General features: G+C 36.5%; 1 protein-coding gene and 1 long non-coding RNA gene across 9 annotated transcripts in view; both read left to right on the top strand.

Annotated features, from left to right (window-relative positions):
- LOC105212536 (disintegrin and metalloproteinase domain-containing protein 10) overlaps window positions 1-20,784 on the top strand; it is a 252,636-nt gene that overhangs the window by 8,916 nt on the left and 222,936 nt on the right. For all 8 annotated transcript variants that reach the window (XR_008470304.1, XR_008470303.1, XR_008470301.1 and 5 more), the window contains one exon: window positions 7,254-8,766. Coding sequence is in view for 2 of the 8 variants with exons in the window: in XM_054226837.1 (XP_054082812.1) it covers window positions 8,703-8,766 (64 nt within the window). In the remaining 6 variants the exon portion in view is untranslated. The remainder of the gene's footprint in view (window positions 1-7,253; window positions 8,767-20,784) is intronic.
- Window positions 8,773-11,986, top strand: LOC128920187 (uncharacterized). Its single transcript, XR_008470306.1, has 2 exons — window positions 8,773-9,137; window positions 9,424-11,986. It is a non-coding gene; the product is annotated as an uncharacterized LOC128920187 (long non-coding RNA).

Below are 20,784 nucleotides of genomic sequence, written 5' to 3'. Positions count from 1 at the left end.
TTTAATGCGGACACACATCAGGAGAGAGTTCTGGATCATTCGCATGAAAAGTCAACTAAAGGAGTATGTGAGAAAATGTGTTCGATGCACTCGATATAAGCAAGAAGTAGTAACACAATTAATGGGAAATTTGCCATCATGTCGAGTTATTCCTAGTCATCCATTTAATAATACAGGAATGGATTATGCAGGACCATTTCAAATACGCTGTTCAAAAGGTAGAGGCCAAAAATCATACAAAGGATATATTGCTGTCTTTGTATGCTTGGTGACGAAGGCAATTCATCTGGAAGCCGTAAGCGATTTAACAACGGAAACATTTTTGGCAGCATTACGGCGTTTCTTTGCGAGAAGAGGAAAAAGTGCTAATATGTATTCAGACAATGGCACGAACTTTGTGGGAGCAGCTAAATTTTTGGACAAAGACTTAAAACTGGTTATTGCAAACAACAAAGTTATTGCACCTATTATGGAGAGAGAAGGTATCAAGTGGCATTTTATTCCCCCGGCAAGTCCTCACTTTGGAGGAATTTGGGAGGCAGGTGTTAAATCTATGAAATATCACCTTAAGCGGATTATAGGTGATAGTACTCTCACATATGAAGAGTTAACTACGCTGTTAACACAAATTGAGGCAGTTTTAAATTCACGTCCGCTTTATACAACTGGAGAAGATTGCGAAGATCACAATATACTCACTCCAGGACATTTTTTAATTGGAAGAACATTACTGAGTGCGCCAGAACCGTTTCAAGAAACTACATTGACAACGTTGGATAGATGGAGTCTTCTGCAAAAAATGAAATACCAATTTTGGAAGAATTGGAAAGAGGAATATTTGCATACTTTACAACAAAGGTATAAATGGAAACTACCGATGAGCAATATAAAAGAGGGACAAATTGTGTTGCTAAAAAACGAGACTTCTCATCCAGCAAAATGGCCGATGGGAAAAATTATTGAAACGCATAAAGGATCTGATGGAATAGTGAGAGTAGTAACCATTCAGACACAAGATAGTGCTGTGAAAAGGCCTATCAGTAAAATATGTCCACTCTACTCGGAAGAAAAAGAGAAAAGTTTACAACAAGAAAACTCAAAAAATTGTAGACGCAGAAAGATAACTACAACGTCGGTAATAACTTGCATGCTTTTACTAATGCAAACTGCGATGGCAACGAAGATTGGCGGAGATGTTTGCATAAAAGAGATACCTAGCAAAAGTGCTATATATCTAGAGAAAACTGCCATGGTTGATATTGAAATGTCTACGTGGAACTTAGTAGTATATTACAACATAGAACCCTACTTCAACCAAATGGACAGAATAGCCAATTACATTGCGAGAATGAAAACACAATGTCATCTTCTTAACAATTTTGAATCAAGCTGTGAGATGATGAACTCCGCACTAGAAAAAAGGTTCAAGGCATTGGAAATGGATAATAATCTTTTACTACAACCAAAAAGGGCACGTCGAGCACCGTTTGAGTTTATAGGCACTATTCATCACATTCTGTTTGGAACAATGGATGCAGATGATCGAAAAGAGTTAGAGCAAGACCTAACTAATTTATTAGATAACGAGAAGAATTTGAAACAATTGATCCAGAAACAGACGTCTGTCATTGATTCATCATTGAATATTATGAAGAAATCGCAAGAAGAAATGCGAGAAACTTTCGTTAAAATGAATGGACAATTGAATTTATTCTACTCAGAATTAATAAAAAATCTGAACGCCGAGAGGATGGCATTAATGTATCAAATGATGGTAACACAACTCGATATGACATTAACGGAATGTGAAAATATTCAATCATCAATTATCAATTTATTAATTGATATTAACCATGGGCATTTAAACCCACAACTTTTAAGACCAACTCAAATGAGTGAAGAAATATCGAAAATTAGAAACGAACTTTCACCCAAGTTAAAACTTCTGGGAGCGCAAAAGGAAGAAATACTAAAAAATGTATACAAACTGATGAGAGGAAAAGGAATTATAATGGATAATAGAGTAGTAATCAAAACAACCATTCCATTATTCTCACGTGAAACGTCAACATTATATAGGGTTATTCCAATTCCCTTTCAACATGATGAAGAAATGATGATTCCAATAATAAAAGGAAACTACCTAATTTACAACTTCGGTTTAGATGCATACAATTTGTTACAACAAGCAGAGTTGGATAGATGTGATACAAGTTTAGACAACCAATACATATGTAAAGGAAGCTGGCCTTGGAAACCATCTTCAGACCAGTCATGTGAAATCGCGGTATTACGTGGCATGACAACAAAGAACTGTCTATTCAAAAAAGGGCATTGGACTAGCTTTTGGATAAAACTTCAAACTGGCAATACTTGGCTTTACAATATATTTTCAAATGGAACTATAGATATAGAATGCAGCAAATCAAAGGAATTTTTCAATATACCAGCGAAAGGCATAATGGAGTTAGGAGAAGGATGCACTGGCCGATACAAAGGAGTTATTCTTGCGGCTTCACAACATTTTAACTCACAAAAGGTAATTAAAGCACCTGTAAATCAACCGATGATGGAAGTAAACGAAGTACCCAACCCTCAAGTAATTGTTCAACAAGAGACTTTAACTACAAGTATAAACGAAATCAAGGAGTTACAAAACATTGTGAAACAACTCAAAAAAGAAAACATCGAATTAAAAGAGGTCAAAATACATCATGTTACCGGACACGTCTCATTGGTACTTTTTATGATCGGTGTGCTGGTGGCAATCATCATTTATTATCGACTAAAAACCAGGCGACGATTACAAGCTGCAGTCACCTTTCCAGGAGTCACTTTTGTCGCCCGGGAGAATGTTCAAAAATGAACATGTATGTTGGCGTCAAAAAGCCACACTTAGTTTTTATGCAGCAATACATTTAGTTTTTTATTACTCTACATATTAAGAATATTAAATAAGAAAAATGTAATAACACATACAGTCCACTGAGCATAAATATGTATGTTCAAATATATTTAACGAGCATACATACATACATACATATAATACATACATTTATATATACAACGTACATATATTTATATGAGGCACGCATGCATCTATATGCAACATGCATGCACTCAACAAACACATTTATATGTATGCACAAGATAACCTATTGGTTATAAAAATACATTTGGGCAATTGCTTGTTTGCATTTGAAATAACCCCTTATCGTGCAACATATAAAATATACATATAGACATACACACATACATATATAATTAGTTCTTAAGATAATTCTAAAATTTGTATATAAGTAAGTAAAAAACCAAAATAAAATCAGAATGAAATAGTTCTCACTCAAGCTTGGTGTTTCAAATATTTTCCCCGACCCGCGGTAAGAGGTATTTGAAATCAGCTTGTTTTAAACAAAAGCTTTACATATTCGAGTAAGCAATTTTTTAGTATACTTAACTCGATTTGAAGAAGTTAACTTGGAAATTTGTGTATAAGACATTCTTTGTGTTAATTCTATTGTGATAATTTTAACTAAGTGAAACGGACTTGTATTACTTAATGTAAAATGGTAAATTGAACCTCATCGTGCCTTCACTTTTTACAATATTTGTCGCCAAATCGATGATATTAAAACTTTTTTACCTTAAAGATATGTACGTTTGATACCTGTCAATATACAACATTGCGGTTGTCTAACCAATCTTATCTACTGACATTTAGTGTAGTTGAAGAATACCTTGAAATGGAATCGAAATTGACACCACTGTTAATGTTTAGAAAAAATTACATGTCTTTAATAGTGTTCGTTAGGAGAATCATCCAACAGTAGTCTTTAAACGTGATCAGGAATGTCGTTAATTGTAACGAAAGAAAAAAATCTCAGTGAAGAGCATGTCATTGATAAATATTTGCAAAAATTAAAAGAAGAACACAAATCAGCTGAGTATTTATAAAGTTGCAGTGGTCTTTCTTGGTCATAAATATCGCATTATAATACAGTTGAACTTCCATAACTCAAACTTCCTTAACTCGAAGTTCTCCATCACTCGATTCATAGAATTTTAAAAGAGTCTCTCTATATCGTATGAAGGCGAACAAAAAATATGATATTACACTTATGGATTCCATAAATCTTGTAACACAGGCATGGGTTACAGACGTCAAGAGTCCAACAATAGCAAACTGCAAAAATACAGTGGAACTTCTCTAACTCGAATCACCATAATCCACAAAAAAACTTCGAGTTAGAGAGACTTCGAGTTATAGATTTCTTATTAAAATATTAAATTTTTCAAAAAGCTGTAAAATATAGATTTATAGACGGATTTATTTATTTACTTCGCATAACGTTTTATTTAAACACGTTAAAACATTTATTCTTTCAAAGTTCGAGTTATGGCGATCTTCTACTTATAGAAGTTCGAGTTATGGAAGTTCCACTGTATATGTTTTAAGGTTATATACATACAACTTTTTGCGAATAAACTATCTATACTTTACATCTTTTTGGACAATTGTATGTATTAATGAAAACTTCTATAACTCGAAATTTTTTTTGTGGATTATGGTGATTCGAGTTAGGGAAGTACAACTGTATTTCCGTATTGATATTTTTGGCTGACTGAAATCCTCCCAGACAAGATCTGTGATTCTCTCGTGTGAATCTCTCTTTGCCAAATACTCTTCTTCTTCAGGAATGACGGGCTTGGTACAGTTTGGTTTTTGTTCGTCTAGAGAGGACTTCAATTTTCAACTGCCTACTCAGTCCATTGTAGCACCTGCTGTCAAGTGTGATTCCGCGTTATATTTTAAGGTTAACAGTGTTATTGGTGTTAATGCTGGTTCCAAGATACACGAAATTATCTACAACTTCAAAGTTATGACTGTCAACATTGAAGTGAGAGCCAAGTCGCGAAAGCACCGACTGTTTGTTTGATGATAGGAGATATTTCGTCTTGCCTTCGTTCACCACCAGACCCGTTCGCATCCAGCCTTATCTAGTTTGGAAAGAGCAAAACTAACGATGCGGTTGTTACTGCCAATGATATCAATATCATCGGCGTACGCCAGAAACTGTACAATCTTATAAAAGATTGTACCTTCTCCATTAAGTTCTGTGGCTCGTATTATTTTCTCACGCGACAGTGAATTACACTGTTTGAAACCTCGTTTGGTAGCGAACGGCTCGGGGAGGTCGTTGCCGATTTCGACGGAGCTTTTGGTGTTGCTGAACGTCAATTCACACATCAGTATTATTTTTGCGGTGATGCCAAATTCAAACATAGCTGCTTTAAAATCGACAAAGAGATTCTCTTTTCACGATGTTAGATTTTCCAGATCTAAAGTCACACCGATCAGTCAGTTTGTTGACGTAGGGGTTTAGTCTTTCATACAGTACACTCGATTAGACCTTATAAGCGATATTGAAGAGACTTATCCCACAGCAATTGGTCGCAGATTGTGCGGTCACCTTTTCACATGCTCGGTGACAGATAATAACCTAAAATACGAATTTTTACCGGAACTTACTTACTTAAATGCAGATAACCGAATAAACGAGTTTTTCAATATTTTCTTGTTTTTGGTTAATACGGATAACCGAATAATTGTAATTTGCATAAAAAAAAATTGTTATATAGTCGAATTTGAATTACATCAAAAAATACGGATTAAAAAAAAAAACTTATTCTTCGTAAACTCGGTTAACCGAAACATTTAACAGATATTCTTCGTATTTTTGCATAAATACGCTCTGAAAAATCTACTATCTCGTTAAGTTTGAGAAAAAGTGATAAATAAAAAAAGTACCAGATACTAATCGGTATTTCTGCGTATAGTTAGTTGGGCACTCGAATCATTTTTATACTCTCGCAACAAATGTTGCTAAAGAGAGTATTATAGTTTTGTTCACATAACGGTTGTTTGTAACACCCAAAACTAAACGAGTTAGATATGGGGTTATATATACCAAAGTGATCAGGGTGAAGAGTGGAGTTCAAATCCGAATGTCTGTCTGTCCGTCCGTCCGTCCGTCTGTGCAAGCTGTAACTTGAGTAAAAATTAAGATATCTTGATGAAACTTGGCACACTTATTTCTTGGCATCATAGGAAGGTTGCTTGAGCAAAATCGGACCACTGCCACGCCCAAAAAATGGCGAAAACGGAAACACATAAAGTGACATAACTAAGCCATAAATAAAGCTATGGAAATAAAATTTGGTATGAAGGATCGCACTACGAAGGGGCATATTTGGATGTAATTTTTTTGGAGAAGTGGGCGTGGCCCCGCCCCCTACTAAGTTTTTTGTACATATCTTGCAAACCAATAGAGCTATATAAACCAAACTTTCTGCAGTCGTTTTTTTAGCCACTTCCTAATAGTCCAAAAATGAAAGAAATCGGATAATAACCACGCCCACCTCCCATACAAAAGTTAGGTTGAAAATTACTAAAAGTGGGTTAACTCATTAACGAAAAACGTCAGAAACACCAAATTTTACATAAGAAATGGCAGATGAAAGCTGCACTCAGATTTTTTTACAAAATAGAAAATGGGCGTGGCGTCGCCCACTTATGGGTCAAAAACCATATCTCAGGAACTAATCGACCGATTTCAATGAAACTTGGTTTGTAACAGTTTCCTTACATCCCAATGATATGTTGTGAAAATAGGCCAAATCGCTTCACAACCACGCCTACTTCCTATATACCAGAACTTTGAAGACGATCTGAATCGTTTACTTTACAATATATAAAGTAAGTACTAATGAAGATATCGGTGCAGAACTTTGCACAAATACTATGTTAATAGTGTGGCAGCCCCATTCTAAAAATCGACGAAATCGGACCATAGGTTTTCAAGGCCCCATATATCGAACACGAGGACCTCGATGCTTCTAACCTAATATTATGGTTTCCAACTTTCAATGGACTATATACAATATATATGACGAATATGTGGGTCAAATTGTATATTATATAATATTAATAAAGTTAAATAAATAAATTGCGAGAGTATAAAATGTTCGGTTACACCCGAACTTAGCCCTTCCTTACTTGTTAATCAATTATTTTGACTAAACTTTTGCTACATGTTATACATTTTGTCATTGAAGCGTTTCCAACACTTCAAAATGCATCCAAACTAAAAAAAACACACTTGCCATTGTAAACATAATTTAATTAAAAAGTTAGTTGCAATTAAATTTTCTATAATATTAAAAAAAAAATTGTTTCCACATTTTCATTTCAGGACGAAAACAATAGCACGTCTACACAACAACAAAACAGCGTAAACTACTCAAGCGTGTGTCTGTAAATAAAAAACAAAAACAACTATCCTTCACATGTTACGCTCCGAAGCGAAGCGATAAAAAGGATATGCAAATAGAATCATTGAAAATCAAATGCAAATTGTAAATTTCACCAAACAAATAGAGCAAAACCCTGGCAAAAAGCAACAACTAAAGCCCGAGCATAGAAACAGCGCCAATCAGCGGTGAAAAATACGAAATGCAACAGAGACGAGAAATCACTAAATAAAAGCAATTTTCCATGGAAAATACGTAAATGCGAAGTGGGAACCCCGTGAAAAGCGCACATTGAGTGAAGTCAAAGCAAAATGTGTAAAAAATAATTGGCATTGGATGGCAAGAAAAAAGTGTCAAATGCGAAGCCGAAATAAAAAGTGCGCAGAAAAACGAATGCAAAACGCGAGTGTACAGCAGTGAAGCAGGGGACAGACAGTACGTGGGGCGTGCACAAATAGTGGCTTGTGGCTGCAACGGTTGATCGGGTCGATACGGTGCGGAAAATCCTTTGTTTTCACGTCGGTTTTGAGGCCAAAAGCGTATAAAGCAAAGAAAACAAATAAATAAATAAATGAAAAATAAAATAAATTGAAATCATAAGCTCTCGGCAAATGCAAATGCGGTAAAATCGGTGTGTGTCCACTGCCTCATGCCCCAACAACAAAATACGTAAACGCGCGCGTAAGGACGAAATCCGTTTGTGGAAATACCCAGCGTATAGTATAACAACAACAACAACACCTACTACAAACTACGCCACGAAACGTGCGGAAAATCTAGTTGCCAGTCGAAAGGCATAGTTAACGGAAAAACCCCACTGTAACCGCGACCAAACGGCTGCCGGCAAACGCCACATTGCACGATTTTCCAACAAAACACAAACGTTTAAGGCTCCCTGCCTGTCTGCCAGCCTAGTCTTACGCCGTGTGTGTGTGTGATTGCGGGAATTTTCGGTGCGTCGCCATCGCCGCCACTGTGTTTGTTGTGGAAATTTGGCATTTATTCACAGGCGCTCACTTTAGCCTTGAAACCGCATAGCACACATTCTGGCGTTTGGCATTTCATTTGCGCCTGTGTATATGGTACATATATAAAGAACGCTCGAATCACCTTGCCTAGTGCAGTTGGTTTAGGCTCGCTTAACTATTGGCGTCAGCAGCATAAAAGCGCATTCCAATTTATGTACTAACGTATTTGCAACGGTTCATCTCCGTAATCAACGCGTCAATCAATTTAAACAACAACTAAAACAAGCGCCGTAAATAATTTTGTATAGTTTAACGCCGTGTTGTTGCTGTATTCGCTAACGCTTCGCGCTAAAACGTGTTGATGCGCTGCAATTTAGTATTAACGCTCAAATACTTTTTTGTTGTTACTGTTGTTAAACAATAATGTCATCAAAATGTGGATTAAACCTGATTTTCGTGTCGATCATTTTCATTATCATCGTAAATGGTAAGTTGAAAGCGTTTTTTTTGCACATGTCTATTTAATGCATTTCAGCGTATTTGGTTTTAGCATTTACGTATTCAAGTTTATAATTAGCCTTAAGCTCCCGTATATAGCAGTTGAATGCATTTTTAGTAACCATACTTTGCTCTGATAGGTGTGTAGAATAGTGCGAAATTGAAGCTATTGAAAGACGACAATTCTTTTAGACTGGCTGACACATATTATACACACCGTTATTTTCAATGTTCGGTTTAAATATTTTATTTGGTCCAAGGCAGTATTTCAACTTTTCGATCTCATTTTAGTAGTCAGTTTCATATTAATCCAAAATAGTCCTCTGTTTTGTTAAAATGAATTGCGGTGTAGAAACGGGGGTATACTCCAAGGATCTTGACATATCTTTCCGTCTACCAAACTCACCTAGCATCTTCAAAGCGCAAGTACGAGGTATAGAGAAGGTCTGTGGTGCTCTATGGAGCAACTACGAGATATAATATATAATAGTGAAAGTTGATTTTTTATATTATATTGATGTCGCCAAAGATTAATTAGATTCCCGGCCACAGGAACATTTTCGGAAACGAAAAGCCGTCTGCCTTTTCAAAAAGATAGCAGCTTTTGAGGGCGAATCCTAAACCGTGTAACTTAGGCAATATCAAGCGAGATCTTCACACACAGTGTGAACAGATTGCTCGGGAAAGATGGAAATCGATAACCAAATGCAAAATAAGAAAGCAGATTTGACAGGATTAAAATCAATGACGCTTAAACAGCTACAGCTACCATAACGGGACATTGACCAATTGGAGAACATGGCTCTGCCCTATAGTGACATACATACATATGTCGTTCCTGCAAACTATACGGGTACAAGGGAACGGTCTTTCACTTTCTCTGTGAATACCCAGCCCTATCACAAAGCAGACATAGAACACTTGTGATCTATCTAGCACCAAACCTTGAATGGATGTCCACAAAAAGTATTACAGAAATAAGCAGTTTCATTGAAAGCACCAAATGGTTTGACGATAAAACGAGTAGTGCATCAAAATGGCGCTTCCCGTGTTAATTGAGCTGAAACTGCACTCCTACCTACCTATCTACATTCACCTTCTTCTTGGTATCGTTTTTCTTAATATTCGTGATTCCAATTAGTCCTTGAAAATTATATATGTATATAGTAAGCATCCAAAAATATATATCATAACCTGGCCAGTTGACTCTGTTTTCCACGCTTTGTATTAGGTTTATCTATATCATTCAACCTGGAACACTGTAGACTCCGGGGTGAAATAATACTCATATGTTTTGTTCATTCATATCGATGAAAAAATGTTGGTAGAAAGCCTTGCTCAGCGTCTTATATATACATATGTATGTATAAGTTGTTTTTGTTGGTCGATTATTAACTCACTTTTTTCGCAGAGATAATATTTATGGAGTATACTTCGAACGAATTCATTTGAGCTGAAGATGATTTGTTTCAGTTATCTCAATCAATTTCAAGATCACTTTGTGCATATTTTTGATAATTCTATCAGTAACAACCGCCTTAGAGAGAGTTCGCATACATACATATGACTTATAACTAAGCTTATCGATCAAATCAGAGTTAGATCGTCATTTAACGTATAACATCTGGGTTAATTCCGGAGACGTAGAAGCGATTGTTGCGGGAATTGGGCGTATATCGGTGTTCTTATGGGCCGTCCGGGTTCAAATTATTGAAATGTTGCTTCCTTTGGCATGCAACACGGATACCAATGACTAAAGCTACTTCTTGGGGTTAACAGCAAATAATAATATTTTTTCGAAACAACAAAACATCCGTTAACCCTAATGAAAAATATACATATCTCAAGAGACAACTGCATTTTTATACTCTCGCAACAAAGTTGCTAAGAGAGTATTATAGTTTTGTTCACATAACGGTTGTTTGTAACACCCAAAACTAAACGAGATATATATCAAAGTGATCAGGGTGAAGAGTGGAGTTCAAATCCGGATGTTGGACCACTGCCACGCCCACAAAATATCGAAAACCGAAAACACATAAAGTGCCATAACTAAGCCATAAATAAAGCTATGAAAATAAAATTTGGTACAAAGGATCGCACTATGAAGGGACATATTTGGATGTAATTTTTTTGGGAAAGTGGGCGTGGCCCCGCCCCTACTAAGTGTTTTGTACATATCTCGTAAACAACGAAACTTTCAGGAGTCGTTTTTTCATGCATTTTCTTATACAGTCCAAAAATGGAGGAAATCGGATTATAACCACGCCCACCTCCCATAAAAAAGTTGAAAACTACTAAAAAAGCTTGGAAATCAGTAAGGGAAAACACCAGGAACCTTAAATTTCTCTATAAAGAAGGTACAGAAGGGCTCCACCCAAATTGGTATACAAAATTTTAAGGTTCACAACTACGCCTACTTCGTATATACCAGAATTTGAAGTCGGCTTGAATAGTTTACTTTACAATATATAAATCAAGCACTAGTGAAGATATCGGAACAGAACTTTGCAGAAATACTACATTTATAGTGTGGCAGCGCCTTTCTAAAAATTGCCGAAATCGAACCATAAGTTTTCAAGGCCTCATATGTCGAGCATGGGGACCTCGGTGCTTCTAATCTAATATTAGGTTTTCCAACTTTCACTGGATTTTATACCATATATATGACGAATATGTGGGTCAAATTGTGTGCTATATTAATAAAGTTAAATAAATAAATTGCGAGAGTATAAAATGTTCGGTCACAACCGAACTTAGCCCTTCCTTACTTGTGAATGTTAATATTCTCCGAAATTCCTATATTTTTTACATGATCTAATTTGGTTTACTTTTAAAGTGGTTGCTATAATATAAAATCCTTTTCGGGCTGTCAAAAATTTAGATATTTTATCAAACAATCTCTAAAACTAAAATTATTTATTTCTGTACTCGTATGTGAGAACTTTCGGTAAAGAACAAGTATGTGCTATGAGCAATAAATTAGCTTCTTCCATATTATACTAATGACTAATCAGCGAATATTTATTTCATCAGCATTAAAAATATATTTAATTAAAATTGTTTTTATTTTCGTATATAGTATATTATAGCTTATCTTTAAAGCTAAAACATTTATGTACAAGTAATTCTTGAATAATTAAAAATGCTAATTGCGTATTTAAATGTCAGCTTTTGTTGATAACAGCGTCTTTTAATAATACACGGAATATTTAAAATTAATCTTTAATAAGAAATGCTCGTAAAATGAAATATAAAATGTATATGTATGTATAGTACTCGTATTGCTCTTATCTGCGAATTACTCAACAAATGTATAGAATGTTCAATTATATAAGAATTTCGCCACCGGCTCATCTATTTTCTCTATTATCTAAAAATACAAATTTAATGAGGGTTTACTGAAAATTTTGAAGAAAAATATTAAAAATGCTAGCCTTGTGACGTGATTTTCGGAGAGCCCTAGGGAAAAAGTGGCACCCGCTTGATAGCATAGCTTCTGGTATGATCATCTAAAGTGAAAATATGAAAATGTATATGTTTATTTAAGACTGTATTCTAGAATTTGGTTGAGCAAGTACTTGTAAATTCTTGTATCTTAACGACCTATCTAAAATTCCATCAATATTAGTTGAATTCCCACAATAGCCGGTTCTGCGACACCGGGATTGACTCGGATTTCGGATCTGTCCAAGGAATGTTATCTCGGTGACCCAGACCTGTCTGGATCGGTAAGTTCTAGACTTCTAATAATTTTCGAGAGACATAGTTTTGGGAAAAACGTGGCGATCTATCCTACCATGGACTAAAACTATTACTCTGATCGACTGGAAGTTTTAATTTCTTACCATACTCTTCATTAAGATCTTCCCTCGTCTATTCTATCTATACCAGTTACTTGTTCGTTTCGACGCTCTGCTCTCGCTAAAATAGTAATTTATGTTGTATATTAGTAAAGCAGTCTCATAGTCTCGCAGAGTCAGTTTTCCAAACATTTCCTAAAAAATCATACTATATTATCTCTGAAAGAGACGAGAACAAAACAAAATAGCATATCTACCAAAAAGAACGCAAAAGTAATAATAATGAGTCTCCAAAATCTTAATGGCGAACCGGTTTCTAAGGTGTTACCGGCTCCTTGAGAACGTTACACTGATTTTGTTTTTGGTCTACTGTTGGCAAGCGACGAAGTCTACAGTAAGAATAACATGATTCATGAATACTACGAAGAAATGAAAATGAAAAAAACAAGAGTGTCTCCCTTAGAAGCGAAGAAGACTAACGAAAAACAGACGGGGAGAGCACAAAACGTGATGTGCTAACCATACAATGGACAAAGGAAACCACACACAGAAGACGACAGATGGATGACTCGGTCTCACATTCAAGCACACATACAGAGACAATCAACGGTGACGTGTGTTTGTGTATTCCATTAAAGTGTGAAGTTGAAAACAAAGGCAAAGCATTTCGTTAAGGCATGAAAGGCAAGAAGAATCTGTGTTTTTGTGGGCTAACTTGAGTGTTATTTCTTAATCTGAAGAATCGCATGAGATTACTTGCACTTGTATGTATATGTATGTGGTAGTGTGTGTATGTTTGTGTAGGCACATTGGCACAATTATTGGCAGCACCACAAACAGGTTAAGAGCGCTCAGCTGTCTATAGGCTGCAGGAGAAGTGGTTGACGTAGTTGCTTGGAAGTAGCTGCTTTATTGTAGTTTTGCCGATCAATAGTTGGGATTTTCAACACTGCCTACAACAGCAATAACCACTTTCTCGTACTCTAGGCGCAAGTGGAGAGATAAGACGAAAATGAAAAAATAAAATAAAAAATATAAATGTGCTCGTATAAAATATGTGTCAAATTAACTGTGAGTCATTGTTGGGGGAAAATTTTAAAGCTTGTATTTGCTTGCGGCAGGGAGAGATAATTTCACAACTATTGTTAATAAAATATTTTAAGAAAATCTATCTGACTTCCGGAGCTTTCACAGTACTTCTTTTTATTTGCTTTAGAGCTGATTATATAGCCTTTTCCCATTCATATCCTGGTTTTTAAGATCAACTATCTCAATAGGAATATCGTCGACTAAAAAGCTCACTAGGTCTAGCTATAAAAATAGTTAATTCCATCTCATAGATATTATAAGAGCTTTTAAAGAAAGCTTTGTAGTTGCCTTAGAGCTTTGATATTGACGATAGAGCTTTTTTTATATGTCTACAAGCCATTAAGAAACACGTCAACATACTCAGTAGCTTTTCTGTTAGCTATTATTTAACCCACTGCCTATACTGAGCTTCAAAGCGCCTTCACAGGCTTCAAATCACCGAAGCTACGTAATGTTTCCATAAATTAAGTTCAAGCTACACTTAATTGCCGCCGAGGTCAAAATTTTACAGTTTTATTACTGACATATACATAACTATGTTTGTATGTATGTATGTGTGCATCCGCCAGAATTTTGCGAAACACCAAAAATTTCGGTTGTGAAACGTTGTGATGGGCCAACTGTTTAACCTATCACTTTACGGCCAAATGCCTTTTGGCTCAAATGGCTCACGCACACATACATACATACGTATGAGGTTACAAAGCAGATAATGCTCATAAAGCATGCAACAAATACAACTAATTTACAAGCTCAACTACAAGACATATTTACACTTCCACACACATACACACATTTGTTAATATTACTCATAAAAGCTTGCATAGCAGCGTGTTTGTAGCTTTTCCGAGAGCACCACAAGATCGAGACATTGACCTCGACTGTATTGTTTGCTGTTGATGGTGTTGTTTTCTTTGTTGCTGTTGTTGTTTTCCCTGCTCGCTGTTTTTGTTGTTCTGCTTGCCGTCTGGTTGTCGGCTGTGCAAATGAGCTTGTTGCCGGCCAAGTGAGCAGGCAATCAGCCAAGCATTCAAATAAGCAACCTGTCTGACGCTTTGACAGTTCGCGGAACATCAACAAACCAGAGTGTGTGTATGTGTATTTGAGAGTGTATGTGCCTCGTAATGTGCATAATTTGTCAGTGGTTGGGCTATGTCTGCTCACTGGAGTGTACAAGATAGCCAAGCTGATCTTATTACTGCCTCCAACGCACACTTTCACGATGTAAATACATACATATACATATATTTGTATATGTAAGTTTGTATATTTCTACTCAATGTGTAAATATTTGCATTTGTATAAAAATGGAAAGCGCTCATAATTATAGTTTATTTACAAAGAATCATAAACCAAATATTTGCCTATAATAATTTATTAATATGCTTCCGCTGTGGCGGTTGGCTTTCTGTGATTTATTTTCCACTGACCGTTGACCATAATTTTTAGAAAACTAATATTTGCAAATAATTACACATTGGTGTTGGACATAAAAATGAGAGCACTTAACCTAGTAAAATGCGATTGGAAATTATTTTCAATGACATCATTTCTGTTAAATTTTTTTTGTTTGAGAATAAGGTGGCATCGTAGAAAAATAGTTTTTTGGAGAAAATAAGATCTGATTCTTTGTAAAACTGCAAGACTTATTGTAAGATCTTCCACAATTGTGCAAAAACCCTATTACGACATAAAACCGATTGCTGAAGGGGTAGACCTCGTAAAACTACAAGCGCAGATGATAATTTCATAGGTGTTGTATCGTTCCATTTAAGGGATTAGCGATAGTCAGAGACACGAAAGAATTTTCAATTTTAATTTGCAAGGTCATAGCTGTTTGTGTTGACCCAGTTCTAAAAGAAGATCGTTGTGGAGACATTATGATTGGAGATTCATCTAAAATCGATTGGATAAGAAAAATTACTTTTATAAATCGATAATCCTAGGCCTCATCGAAGCATTTTTATTTTTCTTTTTCAAAAATTAACAAAATGGTACCCTCAGGAAAAATTTTTCTAGAGTGTCGGGCAAAAAATCAAAATTGGTCTTAAAAATTGATATTGAAATTGATATAGTTTTAATCTAACCTTCTCAATCTCCGAACGTAAATCTATTGGAAAACTGATGGAGAATTTTTGCATCATACATTGGAAGCGCCAAGTCGTATTCCCTCCATATCTCAGGCAACTTGTGGGGATCTAGTGAACTCAATTTCAAAAATATGACAAGCTGTGATGAAAACAATACTTATTCAGCAAAATATTGAATTACTTTCTGTTTTAATCATATTTATCTATATATATATTGATAACAAAGTTGAAACTAATTAAGTTCTAACTAATTTATAACATTGCGATCTCCTTACATTGACCATTTAATATAATAAATAATATTAAATATATAGTATGTCATCTATTATGTCAGTTGAATAACTGTTAGTTAATGACAGACCGACTGAGATTGGGTAGGCATGCTTAGGAGACTTCAATTCAGTACATATCTAGCCATAAATCGCTTCACACTGCAACAGATTCCAGGAAATAATGATGTTTGGGTACAGAATATTCATTTGAGATCCATGAAACTAGATTACCACGTCAAAGAGTTACTTGATGGACCAGAGTCGACTCCTAAACTATTATTGGAACATATATTTGCAATCAAAAAAAAGGTGAAAAGGTTTTAACGGTGCTTCAGATTACCCACCCGCTGCTGGCTGTTTCCCAGAGAGGAAACACACTACAAAAGCCTGGATTCCGACCGACTAAGCGCCCTGAACCTACTACAAATCACCAGAAAGTTTTCACTTCTATCCGCTATTTCGCGTGGTTGTTTGAAAAAGTGCCACCTGAGAAATCTTTTTCTTGATCTCGCAAAGGCGGCACATTCCAGAAGAAAGTGATGAGATGATTCCATATCGCCCGCCTCCAGGCAACTTTTTAAAAAAGCATCCGGTAAGGTTTTTAACTTTACAGGGTAGATCCCGATGAGACAATGGCCAATTAGAACCCCTACTATTAAGGAGAGGTGAACTTTGCTAGACCTCTTACGATTCACCCTAGACCAGAAGGATCTGGCTACTGAACAAGTGCTAGTGACTGATCAGCGCTTGCCCAGTTCAGCTAAGGCCCACCAGCTCAGTAGTAAAATGCAATAGGACAACGGTGCTCCCATGCAACTTTTAGTGAGACCTGACCATGTCGGCTTAAAAATTCTAAAAGTATAAGCTAACTGTCTCCTTTTTCATTTATTATTTTTTCTTAGTTCCATTATTGTTTGCTAGCTTTTAATGTTAGGTAGAATGTTCCAATAGGCAGATTCGGGTAGAATAGATCTGTAGGTAAATAGTAACGTTGGAAATATCTCTACAGCAAAAAAGATTTTGACTCCGACTTTTTGAAAGCTCTATAAAATTTATTTTTTCTATTTTTTGGAGACTCCATTAATATAGGAAACATATTCATTTTGTCATTTTAACGAGTGTTCGTTCGTTACTCATTTAGATGAGAACCGACCGGTGTTATTTATGGTTAATTTATTAATAATTTATCTGTTATGCTGTCTGCAGCGCGAAAATATAATATATAAATATCCAAAAACTGCGATCTTCTGTGCGAATTTGATTGCGTGTCGTCATGCCCTTTGACCTCGATTGCTGTGCGATTATTTCGCAAGCCAGGGCCATGGTGATAACTTTTGTTTCGCCAATTTCCGCTTACAAACTCGCCATAGCGGAACTTCAAATGTACACACACGAATTAGGTATGAGTAAACAAAGCTACATGCATACATATGAGTATATATATGTATATGCGCTAATCATCCAACAGATTCTTGTTCCCCAGCACTTTTTGCTTTCCATGTGCTTGGCGCCCTCCACGCTTTGTAGCTATTCTGCTGGCCATTGCCTGTCACATGGTATTGGCGAGCAAATAAATAAAGTAAAATAAATTTAATTTAATCAAGCGTACAAACAGTAAATAAAAGAATTTTATGTACACATACACACAGACATTGAAACAAATCAATCAGCGGCATACGCGACAGTCGTACAACACACACCGCGAGGAATCAATGCTCCGCCGACATACACGTACAATGCGCTCCCACACAATAAAACGCATACGTTTGTGCCGTTACAACGTAAACAGTTTCATACATATGTTACGTACATTGCGTTCTATGCTGATTTTCATCGTTCTACATAGCACATTGGCGTTTGGCCATTAATGTTGCTGTTGCGTGCAACATGCTAGCTAGCGGATGAGTGCGCATCTTTTGAGCATTATTCGCTGTACGTGACAAGTGCAGTCATTGGCACATTTCCTGTCCCTGACAGCCGACAGTCGACAGCAAACAGAGTCAGCCAACCAACATTGTAAAGGCAATGAATGAGCATTCAGCACACCGACGCTCTCAGCGCATAATGACAGCGGCAAAAGAATACCCGTTGCCTAGATGGACACTGACAGTGGTTGAAACATTAACTCATAGTTGGGTAGTAAGTTCTTTGTCGTACCATAGAGCCATTGGAACGGAAATATGGCGAAACGTTTGCGAGTTGCGAAAATTGATATCGTTGTTGAATTCTTTAAGCCGTAGTTCCGGTTGATTCAATTGATAGTTGATGGAAAAACACGATGGAGCTTTACTTGCAGTTGAGATCATTAAGAGAGTTTATCACTGTGTTTGTTGTGTACTACACCTTTAGGTCTTGCTAAAGGTGTGATTTGAAGAATTTTAGGCAAACTTCAAACCACTGACTAATTTAATAGCTATCTTTGATTCGCTAGTCTTAAGAGATTGGAGAATCGAATATACCGTACCGGCTGTTTAAACACTGACAGCACTTGTTGTGTAATTTAAGGTAAAACTTTCCTCTGACACATGCAGAGCTGTCTTATGATGAGAATGATAAAAAATATTTTAAGGGGTGATCCATTTCGAGGTTCAGAACTTTTTTAAAGAAAAAATGGGGAATGCTTATTATCATTCGAAAGAACATTCTTTGACATTTATTTTGTAAATATTATCTCTTACAAATGTTGGCCGCGACTACGTCTCAGATGGTGCATCCGTTGAGTCCAATTTTCGATTACTCTTTCGAGCATTTCGTCTGGTAACTGGCGAATGACACGCGTGATGTTTTGCTCCAAGGTCTGAATAGTAGCGGGGTTGACTGCATGGTCTTTAAAGTTTACATATCCCCAAAAGAAAAAGTCTAGCGGTGTGATATCACACGATCTTGGTAGACAATCGTATCTCTTGTTATCATCGGCCCAAAACGTGGAATTATCTGCTCACCGAAGTTTTCTTTCAATAAATCAATTGATTCATGAGATGTGTGGGAAGTGGCACCGTCTTGTTGAAATCAAATATCGCCGAGGTTACGAGCTTCAATTTCAGGCATCAAATAATCGGTTATCATGTCGCGACAACGGTTACGTTCTCTCGACATCATTTTTGAAGAAATATGGACCGATGATTCCACCGGCCCACAAACCATCATCATTTCTGGATGAAATGACAGCTCTCGAATCTCTTCACGTTGCTCTTCGTCCCCAAATGCGACAAATTTGCTTGTTTACATACCCATTGAGCGTTCTTCTCTTCTTGGAACTGTTCAAGATTTGCCAAACAATACTGAACAAAAATAACATGACAGCTTGACACGACTTACGCGTGAAAGGTAAAAAAAAGGTTTCTGAAAAAATACCTTTATTTGGATCACCCTATAGTAACACCTAGAAACTTCATATGATATATGATTGGATAAAATGATGAGAACTCCGCAGTATTCCATGAAATAGCTCTGTCTTTTCCAGACTGGATAAGGAATCGAAGCGTATGAGTCTGTAGTAAACGACGACAAGACGAAGTATCTCTTGTTATCAAACAAACATTCAGCACATTCGCGACTTGGCCCTCACGTCACCGTTAAACACAAATCATAACTTTGAAGTCGTAGATATTTTCGTCTATCTTGGAACCAGCATTAAAACAAACAATTATGTCCGCCTTGAAATCCAACTCAGAATCAGTTTTGCCAACAGGTGCTACTTTGGAGTGAGTAGACAATTGAAAATTAAAGTTCTCTGTCGACGAACGAAAGCTAAACTCTACAAGTCCCTTAACATTCCCGTCCTACTATATGGTGCACTAGCAGTTTTCGAAAGAAAGGCTTTGCGGAAGATTTGGTCATGGTCATGTTGTTCGAATGGACGGAAGGGCTTCAGTTTTGGAAGTGGAAGAGGAAGACCTCCATTCCGTTGGAAAGACCAAGTGGAGAAGGACCTGGCTGGGTATCATCAATTGACGGCAATCATATTAAAACCGTTAGATTTTTATTTAATCTAAACTTATAAATGATTTTCCCCAGTGTTCCATTTGATATCAACTCAAGTAGAGCGAACTATAATGTAATAAGCTTCATTTAACTTGATTATCTGTCGACGAAGCGGGTCCATCGAACTCCACAGATCAGTAAATATCAAATATTAATAATTTGTTGTTATTCTATACACTTCCGCTTGCTGGCTATTCACCCTGCAATGCTCGATCTTGTCACCCTTCCCACTTTTTGAGCATTTTACAGCACGATGCCTTCGAAAACATCCATAAAACTGTCATAGATGCCAATATCAAACGCGTTCTGCTGACTTGTCTGTCCCTATTACTATGCTGCCTGTCGTCATCGTTGTACTCGCACACATGCACTGGTAGAGTCGTTAAAGTTGCTGTTGTTGTTGCTGTGTTGCTATTATGCGTCGCGCCACATTTGCTGCAACATGCAACATTTGTTATCTACCGTTGTCAGTGTTGGGACAATAGAAAATTGCGCAAAAGCGTCAAATAAATACGCATGTACATGTGTGGTATACGCTCGTATGCCCTACACGCCGCCACCGCCGTCATTGACTATACAAATGACTCATTGCTGGAGCAAATGTTTTTATCAGCAACGCACACACACAGCATACTCTCCCTAACATAAACCAAAGAAATGCGAAAATAATAGAAAAATGCAAAAAAAAATATGTTAGTTATGTTGATATGTATGTTTGTATGTTTGCGTGTTCTATAAAAGCAATTCTACAAATCGAACATGCTTCGTT

The sequence above is a fragment of the Zeugodacus cucurbitae genome, chromosome 3 (genome assembly GCF_028554725.1).
Source record: "Zeugodacus cucurbitae isolate PBARC_wt_2022May chromosome 3, idZeuCucr1.2, whole genome shotgun sequence".
In the NCBI taxonomy this organism is placed as follows: Eukaryota; Metazoa; Arthropoda; class Insecta; order Diptera; family Tephritidae; genus Zeugodacus; species Zeugodacus cucurbitae.
This window is presented reverse-complemented; position numbering and strand designations above follow the sequence as displayed.